Source organism: Neoarius graeffei, chromosome 12, assembly GCF_027579695.1.
Source record: "Neoarius graeffei isolate fNeoGra1 chromosome 12, fNeoGra1.pri, whole genome shotgun sequence".
In the NCBI taxonomy this organism is placed as follows: domain Eukaryota; kingdom Metazoa; phylum Chordata; class Actinopteri; order Siluriformes; family Ariidae; genus Neoarius; species Neoarius graeffei.
Genome location: NC_083580.1, coordinates 28407894 through 28431754, shown reverse-complemented (window position 1 = coordinate 28431754; position 23861 = coordinate 28407894). Strand labels below are relative to the sequence as shown.

Below are 23861 nucleotides of genomic sequence, written 5' to 3'. Positions count from 1 at the left end.
ACTCTGATAAGTCAGTCATCAATCCAACACAGGGTATTGAATTTCTTGGATTCCATTTGAATTCAGTTGAAATGACAGTCTCATTAACAGTTAGAAAAGTGAAAAAGATTCTGGAATTATGCAAAAGTTTTTGCCACCCAGGGAAAAAGTTTACCATTCAATAAGTAGCATCATTTTTGGGGTCATTAGTTTCTAGTTTTCCTGGGGTAGAATTTGGACCATTGCACTATCGTAATCTAGAGCTTGACAAAGAATCCAACCTTAAACTAAACCTAGGGAATTTTGATGCCACTATGATATTGTCAGATGGAAGTCTGATGGAAATTCATTGGTGGATCAATAATATTGAAGGGGCCAAACGAAAAGTTCGCCACTACAAGCCAGACCTAGTTGTTTACACAGATGTGTCAGGCTATGGATGGGGTGCTAGACTAGAGTGTGGCAGTAACACCTCTGGAATTTGGTCCCGGGCTGAATCGAGAAGACACAAATTATTTAGAGTTGTTAGCAGTAAAGCTTAGTTTGAGATCTCTGTTGAATGACAGATACAATATTCATATCAGGATCATGTCCGACAATACCACTGTAGTATCCTATATTAATACCATGGGGGTTGCAAATCCGTGGACTGTAATTCTCTTTCTGGTGATATCGGGAATTGGGCTGGAGTTAGGAAAAATTGGCTATCTGCAGCCCATATTCCGGGGAAGTTTAATGTAGAGGCTGACTCTCTTTCTCGAAGGTTGAATGTCAACTTAGAATGGATGCTGTCTGCATCTGTATTTCAAAAGATTATTTCTCTATTTGGGCAACCCAATATTAATCTGTTTGCTAGTAGGTTGAATGCACGACTAAGAACTTTTGTTTCTTGGAAACCAGACCTGGGAGCAAGTTATGTGGATGCTTTCTCCCTTGATTGGTCCAAATTTGCATTGTATGCATTTCCACCTTTCTGTTTGGTTTCTAGATGTCTTCAAAAACTGGTGCAGGACCAAGCTACTGGAATACTAGTCATTCCTCTGTGGACAACACAGCCTTTTTTCACTGCTGTGCTCAACTTGTTAGTGGACACACCATGAATTCTGAGAACCACAGAACAAAATCTTGTGCACCCGACATTGAAGGGGCCGCACCATCAGAAGCTGGAGCTGCTGGTATGCAAATTGTCTGGGAATCCTTGTTGTACACAGGAATTTCAGCAGACATTGTCGAAGTCATTACGTCTTCGTTGAGGGACAGCACCCACAAACAGTATAAGGTATAACAGTATAACAGTATCAACCAGTGGTTACGTTTTTGTAGTTAAAGGTCGTTTGATCCACTGCAGCCCACTGTAAATTATTTGTTAATGTTTTTGCAAAGCTTGTATGAAAAGGGACTGGGGTATTCCACCCTGAATACGACACGCTCTGCTGTATCCATTATTGCTATGAATTTATATCAAGGATATCAAGTTGGGGGATTACCCTTTGGTGTGTAGATACTTTAAAGGAGTTTTCAACCAAAGTAAGCCTGGACCTAAGCATCATGTTATATGGCCAGTTGATAGGGTACTGAACTATCTTAGTATACTATGGCTCTTAGACAAGATTACCTTAAAGGAACTTTCTCTGAAACTAGTTATGTTGAATGCCTTAACTACAGGGCAAAGATGTCAGACATTGACATTCATGGATATTTCAGAGGAGTATATGCAGACTGTTATAGTTTTGTTTTAACAGATCATGTTAAACAGGACTGTCTCGGCAAGGTGTTTGGAGTTGTTCGGCTTTATAAATATACTGAAAAGGAACTGTGTGTCTATGAGACTACTGCACACTACATTGAAACCACAAAAACACTCAGGAATTCATCGAAACTGGTGGTCTCTTACATGATTTAATAATCACACAACAAAGTGTCTGCAAGTACCATTGGATATTGGATTAAAGCGGGACTGTCCCAGTCTTGGATTGATACGTCTGTGTATACAACCCATCAACTAGCAAAGCATTATTGTCAGTGTCCATGGACATTTTACTGAAGAAGGCTGGTTGGGCTGAGGAATCCACGTTCCGTAAGTTCTATAATAAGCCAGTAGTAATTATGGATCAATTGAGCAAAGCTGTACTTGAATAAACAGAAGTGTGTGAATAAATATTGTTTGGCACTATCTCTGATGTTGTGATATTGTGCTCACAGCTTTGAAAGCTCATATTAACCCGGATGTACGTAATGATTTGGTAGAATTGAAAATTAAACGAGACTTGCCTGGTAAGTTGAAGTTTGATGGTAATTCTGCCAAATCATTAGTGGTACCATGCCCTTATCCCCATTTACCTTTACCCACCCTGACAGAGCATTTTTTAACATAGTGGCCAGATTTGGTCTCCTAGTCAATGCCAAACCAGCTTCACTGGGAGACCAAATTTTAAACCAAGTTATGTCTTATCATTTGGTTCAATCAGTTGCAATTAATTAACCAAGTACCATGTAAGTATACATTTAACAAGGAAAACTTGGCACTGCATTAACTATGTTGATATTATGCTGGCTGAAACGAGGATTCGTAATGCGGCAATTTGCATCACAGAATATGCCGCAGCAGTGCAGCCGCATGGACTCTGGGGCCTGTGATTGTATTGCCCAGACCAGTTGGTCTCCTAGTGGAAAATCCTTAAAAATGCTCTGCACCCTGATGATCATCCAGGTTTCTCAGAGTGACCACAAAATGGCTTTGAATACTGATCCGCGGTGGTGCGTGCGCATCTCATGTTAACCCTTTTGTACTACTAATGATTTGGCAGAATTACCATCAAACTTCAACTTACCAGGTAAGTTATGTTTAATTTTCAAATATGCATTATGACATTTTAACTCAGATGCACTTTATATACAAGTTATATCACTAAAACATGGTTTATATACTAAGGTATAGTTCACATATGTACAGAATATAACTATATAATGTTGAAACGTTTACATTTTCATATTAAAAGCATGTCCATTCCTTTCCCTCTATATTATGTTGTCTATACGTTTTTGTTCTTTTGTTATCGGTCATCCACAACGCTACAACTGCTGAAGTAAAAAACCTATTTGTTGTAAACTAGTATATTATATGAAGCTGGACCTTCCTGTCATAGGTGACTGTGTGTGTGTGTGTGTGTGTGTGTGTGCACGCGTGTCCCCTTCACACTGACCGGAGGTCCATCAGCTCCTGGCATTCCTGGTAATCCTGGTTTCCCTGTTGGACCCTGTACAAGAAGGATCCATTCTTATAATCTGTATTCATTCTTTCACACAATGTTGACACAAACACAGACATTACCTTGTCTCCTGGGGGTCCGATGGCTCCTTGAGGTCCTGGAAGTCCCTGTAAAAGGAATTCCAAGAAGTTAATTCAGTTATCTCATTTCATAAAAGACTGCTCTATTCCAGCGCTTACCATTTGAGAGATATCACTTGAAAAATAGAGTTCAGAGATTGGGGGCATGGACAATCAGCTTCTACAAGATGCCAGTTGGGATTTAAAAACCAATAACAGGCCAGCATTAGAGAATTCGAGTATGAGCTAGAGTATAAGGATAGAAAATCTATGAGATATGGAGAGGGGAAACCAAAATGTTCCTAGGTTGGAGGGATTCCCTTGTAAAGTCTTCCTTTCAGTAGGGGTTATGAACAAACTGTGAAGCCACCAAATAACACAAGATGTTTTTGCAGCAAATTTCACAAAGGTTGAAGACCATTGTACTGTATCTTGAATATGAGGATTTTAAAAAATGGTTTTTTCATGAAAAAGCAAATGTAAATGCACATCAAATAGAAGCATTTTAAACAGATTTAAACCTGATCACTCAAACTACTCAAGGCGGCCTGACATTCAGTTTTCGATACATTATACACACACGTACAGTGCTCAGCATAAATGAGTACACCCCCTTTGAAAAGTAACATTTTAAACAATATCTCAATGAACACAAACAATTTCCAGAATGTTGAAAAGACAAAAGTTTAATATAACATCTGTTTTACTTATAACGTGAAAGTAAGGTTCATAATATAAACTTAGATATAAATTTTTTTCAGTTTTACTCAAATTAGGGTGGTGCAAAAATGAGTACACCCCACAACAAAAACTACTACATCTAGTACTTTGTATGCCCTCCATGATTTTTAATGACAGCACCAAGTCTTCTAGGCATGGAATGAACAAGTTGGTGACATTTTGCAACATCAATATTTTTCCATTCTACAACAATTACCTCTTTTAGTGACTGGATGCTAGATGGAGAGTGATGCTCAACTTGTCTCTTCAGAATTCCCCATAGGTGTTCAATTGGGTTCAGATCAGGAGACATACTTAGCCACTGAATCACTTTCACAGTGTTCTTCTTCAGAAATCCAACAGTGGCCTTAGATGTGTGTTTAGGATCATTATCATGTTGGAAAACTGCATGACGATCAAGGGCACGGAGTGATGGTAGCATCTTCTCTTTCAGTATAAAGCAATACATCTGTGAATTCATGATGCCATCAAAGAAAGGCAGCTCCCAGACACCACCAGCACTCATGCAGCCCCACATAAAGACACTGCCACCACCATGTTTCACTGTAGGCACCATGCATTTTTCTTTGTATTCCTCACTTTTGCGACACCATACAGTTTTGAAGCCATCAGTTCCAAAAACATTTATCTTGGTCTCATCACTCCAGAGTATAGAGTCCCAGTAGTCTTCATCTTTGTCAGCATGGGCCCTGGCAAACTCTAGGCAGGCTTTTTTGTGCCTGGGCTTTAGGAGAAGCTTCTTTTGTGGACGGCATCCATGCATGCCATTCCTCTGCAGTGTATGCCGTATTGTGTCACAGGAAATAGTCACCCCAGTTTGGCTTTCTACTTCTTTAGATAACTACAGTGAACTTGCATACCGATTTTCTTCAACCATTCTCATCAGAAGACGCTTCTGTCGAGGTGTTAACTTCCATGGACGACCTGGACGTCTGTGTGAGATGGTTGCAGTTCTATCTTTCTTAAATTTTTTTGTACCACTTTTGCTACAGTATTCTGACTGATAAGTAAAGCTTTGCTGATCTTCTTGTAGCCTTCACCTTTGTGGTGTAAAGAAACTATTTTCTTTGGCGAATTCTGAAGAGACAAGTTGAGCATCACTCTCCATCCAGCATCCAGTCACTAAAAGACGTCATTGTTGAAGAATGAAAAAAGATTGATGTTGCAAAATGTCGCCAACTTGTTCATTCCATGCCTAGAAGACTTGGTGCTGTCATTAAAAATCATGGAGGCCATACAAAGTACTAGATGTAGTAGTTTTTGTTGTGGGGTGTACTCATTTTTGCACCACCCTAATTTGAGTAAAACTGAAAAATGTGTAATCTAAGTTTATATTATTAACCTTACTTTCAAGTTATAAGTTAAACAGATGTTATATTAAACTTTGTCTTTTCAACATTTTGGAAATTATTTGTGTTCATTGAGATATTGTTTAAAATGTTACTTTTCAAAGGGGGTGTACTCATTTACACTGAGCACTGTATACATTATACAAGTGGCAATACATTTGTCTGTCCAAGCCACATTTGACAACTATGAGCTCACTTACATGCTATACATGAAACAACAACTGGATTTCAATCTGGATAATTGGAATCACATTTGAGGACAAGTGTAAATGCATACTGTTAAAACTGTCACCCTGTTATCTGGATCCTTCTCCAGATACAAGACATATGACAGAATGGCAGAGGAAAGTCTGATTCCAACCCAGCAAAGATAATAAGCTAATGCAGTGGTACTTTTGTGAGAAATTACATAAAATAAGCTTTAGTGAGTTACCTCTGAATAAGTTAACTTTATATAAATAAAAAACATACATTGCTTATATTTATGAAGCCGGTGTAATGCTGAAGTATAGGTATAATGTCCGCAAAGTGCTTAGTGTGTGTGAGGGAATCCTGGCTGTCAAATTCTGCTGATAGAAAACACTCTTTAGCGTTTTACTGGAAATGCAACGATGTAGGAGTAAAGTTATTAAAGCATGCTGTAGGATCTCTGCAGCTGTTGATTATTATTCTGGAAAAATAAGCAGTTGTATATGTTACTGAAGTACTCAGACTTTGGAGGCCAGTTAATCTTGCTAGGTTGGCTGTGGGAAACTGACTGATCTGGATAGAAACCATTAGTGATCGGTTGATCATGCAGTACGAGAGCAAGCATGGGCTCATGCTTACCTGAGCACCAGGGTTGCCTTGCTGTCCTGGAGGACCAGGCTCACCTTGAGGCCCCTGAGAGGAAAAAAAAAAGCCAGTGTCCACTTCAAGAAAAGATTACAAACACAAAAGCTCAACCTCACAAATTGTGTTGTCTTACTTTCTGATGGAGATGTGAAGGCTCTAAATTGTCATATATCAGTTTTACCTTTCTCTCTCTCTCTCTCTCTCTCTCTCTCTCTCTCTCTCGTATGTCTGATAGTCATCCATGACAAAATTAGGCAGCCATAGTTCATAAGGGAAAGTGACTACTGTAGATTTCTAAATAACTAGCATGCTGTCCTTGCTAGTTGCGTTGTCTTACTTTCTGATGGAGATGTGAAGGCTCTAAATTGTCATATATCAGTTTTACCTTTCTCTCTCTTGTATGTCTGATAGTCATCCATGACAAAATTAGGCAGCCATAGTTCATAAGGGAAAGTGACTACTGTAGATTTCTAAATAACTAGCATGCTGTCCTTGCTTGTGTGTGTGTGTGTGTGTGTGTGTGTGTGAGAGAGAGAGAGAGAGAGAGAGAGAGAGAGAGAGAGACACTCACAATGTTTCCTTTCGGACCGGGATGGCCATCCATTCCTGTCACACCCTGTGGACAAACAGTTCATTCACATTATAAGAACCTATAATCAAACCATATTGAATTATAATTCTAATTATTCATTCATCTTCTGTAACAAGGTTGTGGTAGATGTAATTATAATTATAATAGTATACTGTTTATAAATAGAGTGAGATTTAGAAATTTAGAATGCAACAGAATCTTATGTTATGCTATTGCAAAAAACATTCGAATGTGAGACTTACAGGAGCTCCAGGAGGTCCCTGAGGTCCTTTGGGTCCTAACAAACCACGAGGACCCTGAAATAAAGAAAGAGGAAGATAAATGATGTTGGTGATAATGATGATTTCTGGGCAAAGAATCATCTTCATCTGTCATATAAATCTAATTCAATGATGTTTTGCTAAAACATTTTGATGATTACTCTCATGCTTATAGTATACACTAATCTGGTCTGTGTGTGCTCATAGTGGGGTTTTCAACAAACAAAAATAAAAATACTAGAAGCAAAAGAATTACATACAGAACCTGAGAAAGGCTGTGCTTGCAAGAACGTTTTTTTAATGCCATTTTTTTGTGAATTTGTTGCAGTAGCTTGAGAGAATGAAGCTTGTTTTCTCATGATAATATGTTAATTAAACAATTATTAATAATTTTATTTTAATTTCATACTTATTAATTTTATTTATATAGTAATTTATGTATTTTTATTTTTTCCCATTCATTCCTTATTGACAGACTGAATGAACGTGAAATCCCCTTTGATGTTTAAGGCATGCACACGCGCCACAATGGTTGGGTCAGTGTGTGCCTATTCTACACTGAGAGGCATGAGTAATCCACTGAACCCCATTCATGATTGGGACTGGGGATTGCAATTATTCCCCATGAACCAGGAATTTTCATTAAATGCAGGTCATAAGCTCACACTGAATACATCCCTGCCCTTTCTACATATCGCCTGTCACTACTACTGATCATGAATGAATGAAAAAATAAATACATGAATTAATAAAAATACATAAATAACTAGACTACATAAAATAAAATGAATAAATATTAAGGTTAAGGCTGTGGTAGGGTGAGACACTACGTTAAGGCAGCGTTATTCACTTACAGCAACACGCAAGTCAATGGAAATACACAGAGAGAGAGAAAGAGAGAGACTAGCTGCAATTCTGAATTACTAAATTACTTAATTCTGAATTAAGAATTACTGTTTTATGGATGTGTAATTAATCTCTCTAAATACACATCTGTATGCTGTAATTATAAATTAATGCTGTAATTATAAATAATGTCTTGCGTTCATCCCACTACTTTTATTCACATGCTCATGCTGAATATTCTTTCAACACACTGAGCACTGTCTGACTTTACTCTTCTATAACGCTAAACTGTAATGATTTATATTCACATAATAATCACCCAAAAAAGGTGATTTTTTTGGGTGATCACCCAAAAAAGGCTGGGTTCCCCATTGAATTTGTTTCCTCTCAATATTTCATCTCAAGGCGTTAAATATGCAACCAGATTTCTGCACGGGCGGCACGGTGGTGTAGTGGTTAGCGCTGTCGCCTCACAGCAAGAAGGTCCGGTTTCGAGCCCCGTGGCCGGCGAGGGCCTTTCTGTGCGGAGTTTGCATGTTCTCCCCGTGTCCGCGTGGGTTTCCTCTGGGTGCTCCGGTTTCCCCCACAGTCCAAAGACATGCAGGTTAGGTTAACTGGTGACTCTAAATTGACCGTAGGTGTGAATGTGAGTGTGAATGGTTGTCTGTGTCTATGTGTCAGCCCTGTGATGACCTGGCGACTTGTCCAGGGTGCACCCCGTCTTTCGCCCGTAGTCAGCTGGGATAGGCTCCAGCTTGCCTGCGACCCTGTAGAACAGGATAAAGCGGCTAGAGATAATGAGATGAGATTAGATGAGATGAGATTTCTGCACAGCTGCTGTGTACAATGCGCTATCCAAAAAAAAAAAAACACAAAACAAAACAAAAACCTCACCACATGAAATCTAGCTGATCAGAGCCATATGAGCACTTTTGTAATATAAAATTAGGTACTACCTAATAGCGGAGCTTCCATTCAAATGAAAACAAACATGCAACAGATGATGTACTTTGATGTGTTTCAATTTCAATTTTATCAAAAGAAAAATTTCTCCAAACTCACATGTATATTATTCTTTTTATTACTATAAACTACAGTGTGCTTTAGGGATTTATAGCAAAATGTTTTGAAAACAAAAGATACACGATTTATGAAAACACTAACTGGATTCAGGTCAACTTGTCAGATCCCAAAGGATTTCGCAGTGATTTCAAAATCAACATCACTATTTAGAATTAAATTCCTACAACTCATCATTTCTATTAATTCATTTTTTACACATTTTCTTTCTCTTTTAGCTTGTCGCTTTTCTTGTGAAAGATTTCTTTGCTTTTCTCTAGCTCTTTCACGTCTTCTTTCCTTTTCTTCCTCTGTCAAAACTCTCTTCCTCTTCCCAGTTTTGACTTCATCTTTCTCTCCTTGGTTAACTTGTTCTGACATCTTTTTAAAGTTTGTAAAAATGATTATTATTTTGTTGCGCTGTTTGAGTTGTTCTCGGTGGAAAAACCTGATAAATATGAAATCATCTGTAGACAAAAATAAGTTATGTAGCAGCGCCCTTCTAGTTCCCGCCCAAATCAAACCGCCAATCAGAATCGCGAGGGGCACGGACGGACGTACACAGCTGGGATGCCTATGTGTCCATAAAAAATCAACTCGATGGGTTACCGTATTTTCTTAAGTATGGAGCTCCGCTCGCGCTCCGCTATGAAAGTTTTGGAATTGCGGCTCGAAACAACAATAACAGTTTCTGTTTGCCCTTTCCCCTAAGGAATCTTCAGTGACAGAATGATCTGTCTCTGCTTTGTGTTACTATGACCCACGTCTTTTTTAGCATGTGCTTTGTCATGCCAGCACCTGTCACATTTATGCGTGTTTACGCTCTGAGGGTGCAGCACATGCCAAAGACTACCACATGCAGCACATGCCACAAGGACTAATTACCATACACATGTTCCTGATCAAAGTGCAACAACAGTGCATGTTTATTAGGACTCTGCAAGCACACAGACTTTGCGAAGTATACACATATCCCACATTACTAAGTCTTATATTGTTTATGCTACTCTAGCTATTGACTCTGTTATCTGTATTCCTAGACTCTGATTTATTTCCTCTGATATTCTGTTTGTGCCTTGCATGACCCTAGTTCGTTTCACGATCCTTATGCATTTGTACTGTTTGCCTGTTGTAAATAAACTCTTCCTGCACTTACATCCGTCCGTCTGCCTCATTACATGATAGCACCAGAGTCCATTATGGACTCCACTTCCCAGAATGCACTGCCGCTTATAAACATGGCCATCAACACCCATGCACCATGTTCAATGTAATCGGACTGATCATACTCACCAGTTCCATATTATAAACAACAGTCACACTACTTAATGAACTCTCTGCTCAGACTCACTTTCTGACATATATGCTCAGTGGATACTTACCTGTACTTGCTGAGCCTTGATTTATGTCTTTTGATATTCTTGTTTTGTTCTTGCCTTGATCGTTTTGTAGTGTTGGATTTTGCCCTGTTTATATGAAACTCTCTAACTGAATTTGCATTCACCTTTAGCCTTCTCTGACAGAATATGTTGCCTTTCTCCATGGATGCAGCAGGACAGACAAGCTGGTGAAATGCCATGGTAGCTCAGAGAAAGCTCTTCTTTCTGTACAGTTGAGGGGGTTTCTGATTCTGCAAGTTCACATCGTGCATTTCCCTGGGCTTGGAGTTTGTTCTGATTCTCATCATCATAATAAATACAGTATAGAGTCATACTATTTCCCTCTCTTTTCTTTACTCTTTGTCTTCAATAAATGCTTTCAAATAAATCGGTGTGTGTGTGTGTCTTTGGATTGGAACTCACCGGTTCACCAGGCAGACCCCTAGGTCCAACCTCACCATCATCTCCCTGGCACATAGGAAATTACATCAATGGCAATAAAGTTGCAGCAGTGAGAGATAAATGGGTGGAAAAAAAAAGATGATGGCAGAAGAGGAGAAAATGAAAAAAAAGTAAAGAATAAATTTCTCACTCTTTCTCCGTCCTCTCCTGAGGGTCCAGGGGGTCCTTGAGGTCCTGGCTCACCCTAAAATACAAGCAAACACTTATCCATAAACTTCATGTGTGACGGAACCTGTTCAGTATTAGAAGCAATTGTAAAAATGTTATAATGCAAAATTAGCTACTAATAATAAAAATAAACATATCATAATAAGTAACTGCTTGCCACTTACCCTATGTCCCTTTTCTCCAGGTAATCCAGCCAGGCCATCGAAACCTCTGTCTCCCTGAATAACACACACACACACACACACACACACACACAAAGTCAATCAGTAGGGTTTTATCATGCCTCAACCATGATAAACCATTAAGTGTCAATGTCAGAATCCTGAGAGAGAGAGAGAGAGAGAGAGAGAGAGAGAGAAACCAGATTCACATAACTTTTATTACAGTATTGTCTTATTGTGTTATTACGGTGCTCAGCATAAATGAGTACACCCCCTTTGAAAAGTAACATTTTAAACAATATCCCAATGAACACAAACAATTTCCAAAATGTTGAAACGGCAAAGTTTAATATAACATCTGTTTAACTTATAACGTGAAAGTAAGGTTCATAATATAAACTTAGATTACACATTTTTTTCAGTTTTACTCAAATTAGGGTGGTGCAAAAATGAGTACACCCCACAACAAAAACTACTACATCTAGTACTTTGTATAGCCTCCATGATTTGTAATGACAGCACCAAGTCTTCTAGGCATGGAATGAACAAGTTGGTGACATTTTGCAACATCAATATTTTTCCATTCTTCAACAATGACCTCTTTTAGTGACTGGATGCTAGATGGAGAGTGATGCTCAACTTGTCTCTTCAGAATTCCCCATAGGTGTTCGATTGGGTTCAGATCAGGAGACATACTTGGCCACTGAATCACTTTCACCCTGTTCTTCTTCAGAAATCCAACAGTGGCCTTAGATGTGTGTTTAGTCATGTTGGAAAAGTGCACAACGACCAAGGGCACGGAGTGATGGTAGCATCTTCTCTTTCAGTATAGAGCAATACATCTGGGAATTCATGATGCTATCAATGAAATGCAGCTCCCAGACACCACCAGTACTCATACAGCCCCACATAAGGACACTGCCACCACCATGTTTCATGTAACCACCTGTGTTTTCTTTCCCTCCCTCCCCCCCACCCCAAATCTGTCCCTCTGAGTTACATGGAGTCAGCAGGAAATCTTTTGGTGGAGAGGGTGGAGACCTCGACTGGCTATCGTAGCCTGCAGGGAATCGGCCGTCAGACATTCTGTCGCATGTCCCAGACCCGGTGAAATGTAACTGAATTGTCCTGGCCAGCCCTAAGGGTCCCATCTGCATCTCATCATTACTGAGGAGTGTGCTCCCATCACCCAATCAAGCATCCAGCCAGAGCAGGTCATGATATATTTTACCATATTAACATGCCATTGTTGTGTGTTATGCCTGGTATCAAGACTCTCGTCTCTGCGAGCCTACCACACAGATTTAATACTTGTCATTTTTAGGGCATACCTAACAACGTGTTTTCTTTCTCTCTCTCTTCCCCCCCCCAATCTGTCCCTCTGAGTTACATGTTGATCCTGGGATTGAGATGCTGGCCTCTTCTGCCCCTCGGACCTGCTTGATCCATCCTGGTGCCCTGTGTCTGGTCGGAGTTTTATCGCACCACTCCTGTGAAGGACGGCCCCATGAGGACAGTTGAGGGTTATACCTGCTAAAACTGTTAATATTATAGTCAGGCTATCTGTTGTTGCCCAAATGAGGATGGGTTCCCTTTTGAGTCTGGTTCCTCTCGAGGTTTCTTCCTCATGTCGTCTGAGGGAGTTTTTCCTGGCCACCGTCGCCACAGGCTTGCTCATTGGGGATAGATTAGGGATAAAATTAGCTCATGTTTTAAGTCGTTCAAATTCTGTAAAGTTGCTTTGCGACAATGTTTATTGTTAAAAGCGCTATACAAATAAACTTGATTTGATTTGATGTTTCACTGTAGGCACCATGCATTTTTCTTTGTATTCCTCACTTTTGCGACGCCATACAGTTTTGAAGCCATCAGTTCCAAAAACATTTATCTTGGTCTCATCACTCCAGAGTATAGAGTCCCAGTAGTCTTCATCTTTGTCAGCATGGGCCCTGGCAAACTCTAGGTGGGCTTTTTTGTGCCTGGGCTTTAGGAGAGGCTTCTTTCGTGGACAGCATCCATGCATGCCATTCCTCTGCAGTGTACGCCATATTGTGTCACAGGAAATAGTCACCCCAGTTTAGCTTTCTACTTCTTTAGATAACTGCAGTGAACTTGCATGCCGATTTTCTTCAACCATTCTCATCAGAAGACACTCCTGCCGAGGTGTTAACTTCCATGGATGACCTGGACATCTCTGTGAGATGGTTGCAGTTCTATCTTTCTTAAATTTTTGTAACACTTTTGCTACAGTATTCTGACTGATAAGTAAAGCTTTGCTGATCTTCTTGTAGCCTTCACCTTTGTGGTGTAAAGAAACTATTTTCTTTGGGGAATTCTGAAGAGACAAGTTGAGCATCACTCTCCATCCAGCATCCAGTCACTAAAAGACGTCATTGTTGAAGAATGGAAAAATATTGATGTTGCAAAATGTCGCCAACTTGTTCATTCCATGCCTAGAAGACTTGGTGCTGTCATTAAAAATCATGGAGGCCATACAAAGTGCTAGATGTAGTAGTTTTTGTTGTGGGGTGTACTCATTTTTGCACCACCCTAATTTGAGTAAAACTGAAAAAATGTGTAATCTAAGTTATATTGTTAACCTTACTTTCACGTTATAAGTTAAACAGATGTTATATTAAACTCTGTCTTTTCAACATTTTGGAAATTGTTTGTGTTCATTGAGATATTGTTTAAAATGTTACTTTTCAAAAGGGGAGTACTCATTTACGCTGAGCACTGTAGTTACTGTTGATGTCATATTTTGTGTAGTTTATAAATTAAACTTTATCACAGATATATATGTGCATGAAAAACAAGCTTTATATATGGTTCTCTCCTATCCGCGGGTTCAGTTCTCTGCATTAAATCTTGGAGCATCTCCCCTGGGAACACTGTATCTGCTGATATTTTCTTTGCTTGTTGTTTTGAGTTCGCTGCTGGTTGTTTTACACTGAGGCAGTACGAGTAGTGCCGTCGCAATATCACTACATCATCATTTACATCTAGAGGTGGACAAAGTACCCAAGTTTATTACTTAAGTCAAAGTACAGATCCCACTGGTTAAATGTTACTCCAATACAAGTGAAAGTTATCCAGTCAAATTTTTACTTTAGTTAAAGTACTGAAGTACTTGCTTTTAAAAATACTTAAGTATTAAAAGTACATTTTCTGTCAATGCAATGTTGTATTATTGCTACGACGCTTATAATACCGAATGCCTCTGAAGCAACCGACTGGATTTTCTGACTAGAGCTGAAGCTCCACCTGATATGCTCGCAAATTCTTTTCAAACTCGAAATCATATTTGGTAGCTAACGCTACTAGAAAAGAAAGATTTCTACATTCTGTTTATTTGGCAAGATTATGCTAAAGTTAATGTTATTCATGTTAGCGTAACTCCATTTTTACATGCTAACTAACAGCGTCCAAGTTAACTAGCTGTGTGTTAATGTTAGCCGTGGACAAGGCTACGGCAACTTGGTGGGCAAATCCGTAGAAAGTCATTTGACTAACCAGACTGCATAGCAATGTTATTGCTAGCTCTAAAAGCACAGACAACTTCATTGCAAGCTTTCTCTTGGAATAAAATGTTTATATACACTACTGTTCAAAAGTTTGGGGTCACTTTGAAATGTCCTTATTTTTGAAAGAAAAGCACTGTTCTTTTCAATGAAGATCACTTTAAACTAATCAGAAATACACTCTATACATTGCTAATGTGGTAAATGACTATTCTAGCTGCAAATGTCTGGTTTTTGGTGCAATATCTACATAGGTGTATAGAGGCCCATTTCCAGCAACTATCACTCCAGTGTTCTAATGGTACAATGTGTTTGCTCATTGCCTCAGAAGGCTAATGGATGATTAGAAAACCCTTGTACAATCATGTTAGCACAGCTGAAAACAGTTTAGCTCTTTAGAGAAGCTATAAAACTGACCTTCCTTTGAGCAGATTGAGTTTCTGGAGCATCACATTTGTGGGGTCGATTAAATGCTCAAAATGGCCAGAAAAATGTCTTGACTATATTTTCTATTCATTTTACAACTTATGGTGGTAAATAAAAGTGTGACTTTTCATGGAAAACACAAAATTGTCTGGGTGACCCCAAACTTTTGAACGGTAGTGTATCTCAATATGCTTCCGCAGGTTGGATGGTGAGTTTTTGTAGGCTGTGATGTGCTTCGTTTTAGGCAAACAAAGCAAACATTTAAAACGAAATGAATCTTTAATCCTTTCAGAAAACTAAAACATGGGTTCTAGATATGGCCATGAGGGCGTGCATTCTCCAGAAAAACCACCTCCTTCCATTCTGCCATCAACTGATCGTGTTTAAATAATACTGCTGAGAAACTGAACTTGATTTTATACAGTCTATGGACGTGACGTGACCCTAGTGATTACTGATGGGCTGTCTCAGTGTCACCTGTGAAAAAAACCAATCACGTTTTATAAAAGAAAACAAAAAACATCCACTTTCAAAGCTGCTTCATAGTAACGAGTAACGAGGACCTTGATAGAAATGTAGTAGAGTAAAAAGTATGCAGTGTTTCCCCCAGCACTTTCCAGGCAAGGCGGCCGCCCTGGGTAACTCGACCGCCCGCCCTAGCAAGGTTCCAAGAAAAAAAAAATGCGTCCAAAAAAAAAAAAAAAACCGAAGTGGTAATGCATTTCAGCGCAGGGACTGACAGCTAGACTAAACTGCGGCACCTAGTGGTTGGATATATTACTACGCCATATGTCCTCGAGGCCATATTTACAAACATTTTAATTTTAAATTCAACGGTTCAGCGGGAAAGTCGAGACGTTGCCATTATCGTCGGTGGAATAAGAAGGTAAGTTGTATTTGTAACTGCTCATCTAAACGGTGCATTTGCACTGTTACAGTGAAATTTAATTTTCATGTACTAATATAAGTAAGATAATATAATAATATAATTATATAGCCTAATGCTATATAATGTTCATGTGCTAATATAAGTAGGCCTAATATAAATGTATTAAGGTAGGCAATATAAATTATGGCTGTTGAGCACTTTTTTTATGAGCACTTTTATTGGCCAGGAAACCATTTTACCTCAGTTTTTGTAAGTAGTTGTGACATTTAATTTCAATAAATACCTATTTTACAGTTCTACACAGCTTTGTTATTATTGTAGTACTACTACCCCCCCCCCGACTATCTGTGCAACGTGTGACGTGTTACGGCCCGACAACCCCCCCGGACCACTATCCGTGCCGCGCGTGATGCCCACCGAAGACTCACCACCTTGACTAAGCAATTTTCTGCGGGAAACACTGGTATGATATTTGTCTTTCAAATGTAGTGAAGTTAAAGTCATAAGTTTCCAAATAAATTAATACTCAAGTAAAGTACAGATACTCAAAAAGTGTACTTAAGTACAGTACTCAAGTTAATGTACTTCGTTACTATCCAACTCTGTTTACGTCACCACCAGCAATGTCACAACCAGTCACAACACGCAAATCTGACAGTTCCAATTTTCATTAGAGCCACAACAAAAGATTTCTGTAAATGTTACTAGGTCGGCAGGGGAAACATTAACGTTTCGACTTTGCCATTTTGCTCCCATTCCCACACAAAACCGTTACTGCATAATAGCATGAAATATACAGTTTTCACTGTGAGTGGGAATGGGGTAATAGAGATGCACAACTAATTACGCTCACATCTATGGGCAATTTAGAGTAGTCAGTTGACCTAATCCACACTGCGAGCTGCCCAGGGGTTAGCATGTCTGCCACTCGACCAGGAGATCGTGAGTTTCACTCGCAGTTGGGTCATATCAAATACCATCATAAAAATGGCACCCACTTCCATCTGGCAATGCACACTGCAATACAGGTGTGAGTAGGGAGTCAAACTCTTGCAGTTACCAGAGGACTAGCCCCCCACTGTAACCCTAGCTATATAATAGGCAAGAGGCCAAGGGCTACAGAAACAGAGATCGGCGCCGCACCCATATGCCTCAAAAAGCTGGGTAGTATTGGGACAGGAGACTGCCTGAGAAGACCAGATCCTGGTGTGGGAGGGACTTTGACTTTTGAGTTGACCTAATCCACATGTCTTTGGACTGTGGGAGTAAACCGGAGCACCCAGAGGAAACGCATGCAGGCAAGAGGAGAGCAGGCAAACTTCACACAAAAACACCCCAGTCAACTGGCAGGCTCAAAACCAGAACCTTCTTGTTGTGAGGCAACAGCGCTAACCACTGCCCCACCCTCATACCGTTTTGAAAATATAGTCATCAGCAGGCCCGCCGACAGGGGGGGACAAACGGGTATGTTGTCCCGGGCCCAGGAATGGGGAGGGCCCAGAACTGGGCTCTCATGAAGTTGCGATTATTTTATTTCATTTCAAAATGTGTTGATTTGGGGTAGAAATGTGCTATATTTGCATTCAATAAATGATTTCTAGATCTTTTGCCTTTATTGTCTTTGAAAAAGGCGTCAAGAACCCCCTACCACCCCTAATGCAAAAATGGTTTGGTCTGACTCTTTGATTAAGAGGAAAAAACGACATCGTTCGATCATAGCGCTTTGACAATCAGCGTGCGTGCCATTTGCCAACATGCACAAGTCAGGAGCACAGAAAAGAAAAGAGAAAAAGAGAGGAAGAAACCAAGAGACTCAGGGGCTCACTGCATAAATATTTAAAAAAAGATTCGGATGATGCAGCAGGTACTAGCAAAGGCAGTGGGGCAGCTGAGCCAGGTAAGACACAGCCAACTTTTTCCAGCCCCGTAAAGTAACCCCAACCAAGGCACGCGCGGCAAGCAATTCATGTTACAAACGAGGGGAGAGCAAGTCACACTGAACACCATATCAAACGCACAGGGCATTGCATCATTTCATAACCACAACGGCTTAATAACATTGTGTTTCATATATCTGATTGAAGCTAAGAATATTCACATTAGCCTGCAATCATATCCCGCCGTTTCTCGAGCGGTGTGTTCTTCTCTGCTTTTCACACTGGACAGTACGCACGCATGCACAACAAAAGTCCGGCGCATTGCATTTCGCACCTGAATAGTTGCAGACTAAGGAAATGTTAAAATGTTAAAACTGTAAAAATGTTGAAATGCTAAAATGAAATGATTGTTGACCGGTTGAATGGTTTTTGAATACCTGTCATTTAAGGGTTGGAGTGAGTAGAGACTGGGATAAGCAGTACGGCGTTAGAAATAAACGGCGTTACTAACGGCGTTACTTTTTTTAGTAACGAGTAATCTAACTAATTACTTTTTACATCGTTATAACGCTGTTCCCGTTACAATAAAATACTATGCGTTACTTTATTAAAGCTGTTCTGGCATGCTTTATCTATCTTTATCTGGCATGCTGCTCGTTCAGCCTTTCTTTACTCTGCTTTCGTGTGGGGCGGGGAGACACGAGACAACGGCACAGTAAGCCAATCAGGGTAGATTTGGACAACATACGTAGGTATGCCACGCCTACTGCACTGCGCACTCTTTGTTTGTTAGGGGGGGCCCATTCAGAGCATTTTGTCCCGGGCCCAGCCAAAGCTGTCAGCGGCCCTGGTCATCAGCATTAGAATTATCACTAATGTTAGCCAGCAAGTTTGTTGCTAATGGTACTCGCTCTTTCATGGTCTAACATAGAAAAGAAAAGACACTTTTGCTTTCATGAAGACGTTCTGATATGTTTCTATTTAGCACATCTAACGTATCAAGGTGGGAAGTGATGTAATTACAACTTGCAAATTACCATTTATAAGGCAACATGAACACAGCATTATAATAATGCTATTTCTCTAGATTACAGCACAAGCAGACTTCTAGTTAAATTTGAAAGTTGTGTAACCAAAACTAAATTTTATGAAGAATTTTGGAAACTTGATGTGTGTGTATGTGTGTGTGTGTGTGTGTGTGTGTGTATTAGAGATAGACATGCTCAAAGGACATGGGACATGAAACATAAATGCACGCTATATCAGTTTCTTTCCATTAAAAATATGAATTAATTGCATCAACAAATACAAAATCATCTATTAAATTCAGCAAAATCGTTATATTCGTGATGATTATATGGCATTTCTGCTCGAGCTCCGATATGCATATTTTACAACCGGAAGAGCCGCGGTCACGTGATCATACGTCACAAAAACTTTCGGGCACAGCACAAGTGGGTAGATGAATGGAGAAGTGAATGACAAGAAAATTGTTTTTATAGTCTTTAACGTACATTGAACATCATGGTGTATTGTGCTGCTTATGGTTGCAATAATTCCAATGGGAAATGCCCTGGAGTAAGTTTTTTTGCATTCCCCAAGGACCCGAAGCTGAGGAAAGTGTGGGCTCACTATTGCCGTAGAAAAAACTTTGCACCTACTGTTTCCCACAAACTGTGTTCGGACCATTTCACTGAGGATTCTTTCAATATTAATACTCAGGTACTGAGCGATATTAATTGCCAAGCCAAATTTAAGAGGCCGTATAGCCGGGTTCATGGAGGCAGTGATAGGGCCATAATATACAGGGCCTAACATTCCTACAACTGTAGAGACAGTCAAGAAATCCTGTAACATTAATGGACATTTAAATAGGAACAGTCCACCGTACTTCCATAATGAAATATGCTCTTATCTGAATTGAGACGAGCTGCTCCGTACCTCTCCGAGCTTTGCGCGACCTCCCAGTCAGTCAGACGCGCTGTCACTCCTGTTAGCAATGTAGCTAGGCTCAGCATGGCCAATGGTATTTTTTGGGGCTGTAGTTAGATGCGACCAAACTCTTCCGCGTTTTTCCTGTTTACATAGGTTTATATGACCAGTGACATGAAACAAGTTCAGTTACACAAATTGAAACGTAGCGATTTTCTATGCTATGGAAAGTCCGCACTATAATGACAGGCGTACTAACACCTTCTGCGCGCTTCGACAGCACATTGATACCTTCACTCGGAGTTGTACCATTATTTTTTAGACAGGGCGGACGGACCAGGGCATTCGCCCCCCTGGCCGTGCCCAACGAGGAGCGCTCTCGGCCGGCTTGGGAGGCAGACGGCAGCCCCTCCTGGAAGTGTGGTTTTACCATGGGCCTCATGCGGAAAAATGCCGAGGTGCATTCGCTAAGCGACTGAAAGCCGAGGTAAGGATTAGTATTATAATTTTGGGTGTATCAATTATTGATTATCATAATTCTGACTCGTTTCGCCATTTTGAATGTTTTTATCTCGGACTCTGGAAGCATTGTATCTCAATCAATCTCGAAAAATATCAGCAAAAAAAAAACTAGCTTGCAACGGACTTTAACTAGATCTATGATGAACTTCCAATGTATGATACAAAAATAATACTTCTTTCAACAGATCATTAGCCTTTGAGCAGAATTGTTTTTAACTTACCAGGAAGTGTTATCGAGCCGACCGCTTTCAGTTTCATGGGGATTGAATGAACTCTCACTCTCAGAATCATCTGACCCGTCAGAGTAAAGACAAGATCTATGTTCATGTGAATTTCCAGCTATCGGTTCAAATTGATAGGGTCTAACTTCACATCTCTGTGAAACATCGGGAATGTCACTGTCGATGGTGTCCATTTCGGTAACCTGTTTACCTTAGATTCCCAAGCGCTGGCTCCTTGGAAAGTTTTTGTGACGTCACGGGTCACGTGACCACCTAGCTAATTAACGAATCATTGTTTTAAGCTGATGTATAAAAAAGTTGAATAATGTGATGATTTTCACATTTTTGACGCCCTGCAGTGATTTAAATGGCATTTCTTATGTCCTTTATACATAATTATACCCAGAAAAAAATCCATGTCCCATGTCCTTTAACACGTGATTGCATCTGCGTGCAATATGTATTTCTATTAAGTTTATCTGTGCATATTACACAGTATTTCGAGTGTGTTATCTTCAGAGAGAGAGTGAGAGAGAGCGTGTGTGAATGTAATGTATATAATATACCCGTATGATGTGTTTACCTTTGGTCCAGATTGTCCAGGCATGCCTCTGGCTCCATCTGCTCCAGGACGACCCTGTAAACACGCACAGACACACATAAAAACCCATAAAAGCCTAACACACACACACACCTTAACCAGAACACCCACCCACAACGTCCATTACCCGTAACTGCTTATCCTGTGCAGGGTCACAGGCAAGCTGGAGCCTATTCCCAGCTGACTATGGGCGAGAGGCGGGGTACACCCTGGACAAGTTGCCAGGTCATCACAGGGCTGACACATAGAGACAAACAACTACGGTCAATTTGGAGCCACCAATTAACCTAACCGGCACATCTTTGGACTGTGGGGGAAACCGGAGCACCCGGAGGAAACCCACACAGACACAGGGAGAACATGCAAACTCCACACAGAAAGGCCCCCATCGGCCACTGAGCTCAAACCCAGAACCTTCTTGCTGTGAGGCGACAGTGCTAACCACTACACCACTGTGCCGCCCACCCGCTCAGTACCCTGTGTGTGTGTGTGTGTGTGTGTGTGTGAAGTTCTCTTAGAATATTTGTGACTGCATGAGGGATATTAGTGTTTTAATGAAGGATAATTAATAGTTATTCCACGAAATCGAGTCGTACATGAGTTACGTGCCGAGTTGGCTATAAGCCATGTACGACGAGATTAAGTGGAATAACTGTTTTATTATACCCACATTTTGAGAAAGAGCATTTTTATTTTTTGCAAATTTGATAAATAAAAGTTTTATACAAAATGTCTGACAAAATCATTTCCGCTTAGAATGTAAACAAACCAGCAACACGACAGTAGCAATTTGTGAAAAATGTGATAATAATAATTATTGAAAAATTAAAAAAAGATACGTTTTAACCATGAAACACTTTCATTCCATATTTTGTTGTGCCTTTTTTTTTGGGGGGGGGGGATGACTTCTTCTTTAGGATTTTTTTTTAGCAGTTGGCAAACTAACTTAAAGGTGCATTACTGCGACCGACTAGGCTGGATTGTGCAACAAGCAATATTGGGGGGGGGGACTATATTCTTTTAGCTATTTCTGTTTCTTTTAAATACTTGATAACAGTTTTTGGGGTCTTGTTTTCGAGTAGTTTTTATTTCGTCCTCGGTTGGTTTAGCAACACACGCCACCATTTTGTTTTTCTCTACTCACGGCATATGAATAGAGAAATCAGAGCGCAAATCAGAGTGCACATATCCAGTGAATGCGGACAGAAAAATAGTGATTATATGAGTAATATTAGTGAGTGTTTAAGGGCAATTGCTAAATTCATTAATACATGATGTATTGCATTAGTTTAACCAGTGACAGATATACACTACCGTTCAAAAGTTTGGGGTCACTTTGAAATTTCCTTATTTTTGAAAGAAAATCACTGATCTTTTCAATAAAGATCACTTTAAACTAATCAGAAATACACTCTATACATTGCTAATGTGGTAAATGACTATTCTAGCTGCAAATGTCTGGTTTTTGGTGCAATATCTACATAGGTGTATAGAGGCCCATTTCCAGCAACCATCACTCCAGTGTTCTAATGGTACAATGTGTTTGCTCATTAGAAAACCCTTGTACAATCATGTTAGCACAGCTGAAAACAGTTTAGCTCTTTAGAGAAGCTATAAAACTGACCTTCCTTTGAGCAGATTGAGTTTCTGGAGCATCACATTTGTGGGGTCGATTAAATGCTCAAAATGGCCAGAAAAATGTCTTGACTATATTTTCTATTCATTTTACAACTTATGGTGGTAAATAAAAGTGTGACTTTTCATGGAAAACACAAAATTGTCTGGGTGACCCCAAACTTTTGAACGGTAGTGTAACTAGATAATATTTATATGTCTGGGTAATATTTATGCCTATCATTATATTATTATGTTAATATATTGCTTGATTAACATAACAATATAATGTACTGTGGAATTGATTTTTAAAAGTAAACACACTTACTCTTCGACCAGGCTTTCCAGGAGGGCCAATGGAACCCATGGGACCACGAGGACCCTGCACACACACACACACACACACACACACACACACACACACACACACACACGCGCTTTAGAATTCCACACCAGACATGGGGGATGGTGGGTGATTATGGGTAATGTAGTTGCTCAGACCTGAAGTCCCTGTTCTCCAGCTTCACCTTTATGCCCAGGTACACCAGGCGCACCCTAAAAAATAAAATGAAATTAAATATGAAGCAATGCAATAGCATTGTGACTGAGCAGTAAAAACAGAGACACAGATATTAAAAGAGCGATATGGATCAACCATACCAGAGGTCCGGGACGACCAGTCAAGCCCATGGGACCAGTTGGACCTCTCATTGCCAGCTATATGGAATACAGACAAGACAATGCTTAATGTGAGTATGTGTATAAACTGAAATAAAACTGGTTTGACAGAGCATGAGAGATGCTGTAATAGACACTGAATTTCTGTGAAGCTCTGGCTAGCAACTCTGCACATATGGATTACTCCTTAGTGAAGTACAAAATGCTCTAGCATAAAGCCTTGCTTGGAATTTGCTGATTATGAATATGAATCTGGTTGAACGTGTGTGTGCATACCCTGGCCTGCTGCATGATGGCCTGCATTTGAGCCTCTTGGGCAGAAACCGCAGGTCCTTTATGGCCACCATCTCCTCCTGCGCTCATCCGGAACTAGACAGAGGGGAGGAGGAGTAGTATGAATTATTCTATTGGTGATATTTTTA

The 23861-nt window shown here is 40.0% G+C and overlaps 1 protein-coding gene across 2 annotated transcripts in view; it reads right to left on the bottom strand.

The window, feature by feature from the left end:
* The window catches only part of col5a1 (procollagen, type V, alpha 1), a 278601-nt gene that overhangs the window by 69336 nt on the left and 185404 nt on the right, over positions 1–23861 (bottom strand). For both annotated transcript variants that reach the window (XM_060935757.1, XM_060935758.1), the window contains exons 13-25: positions 23716–23808; positions 23422–23478; positions 23263–23316; positions 23090–23143; positions 21130–21183; positions 11162–11215; positions 10960–11013; positions 10791–10835; positions 7066–7119; positions 6803–6847; positions 6226–6279; positions 3311–3355; positions 3183–3236 (exon numbers count right to left, since the gene is read on the bottom strand). In XM_060935757.1, coding sequence (XP_060791740.1) covers positions 3183–3236; positions 3311–3355; positions 6226–6279; positions 6803–6847; positions 7066–7119; positions 10791–10835; positions 10960–11013; positions 11162–11215; positions 21130–21183; positions 23090–23143; positions 23263–23316; positions 23422–23478; positions 23716–23808 — 717 coding nt within the window. The remainder of the gene's footprint in view (positions 1–3182; positions 3237–3310; positions 3356–6225; positions 6280–6802; positions 6848–7065; positions 7120–10790; positions 10836–10959; positions 11014–11161; positions 11216–21129; positions 21184–23089; positions 23144–23262; positions 23317–23421; positions 23479–23715; positions 23809–23861) is intronic.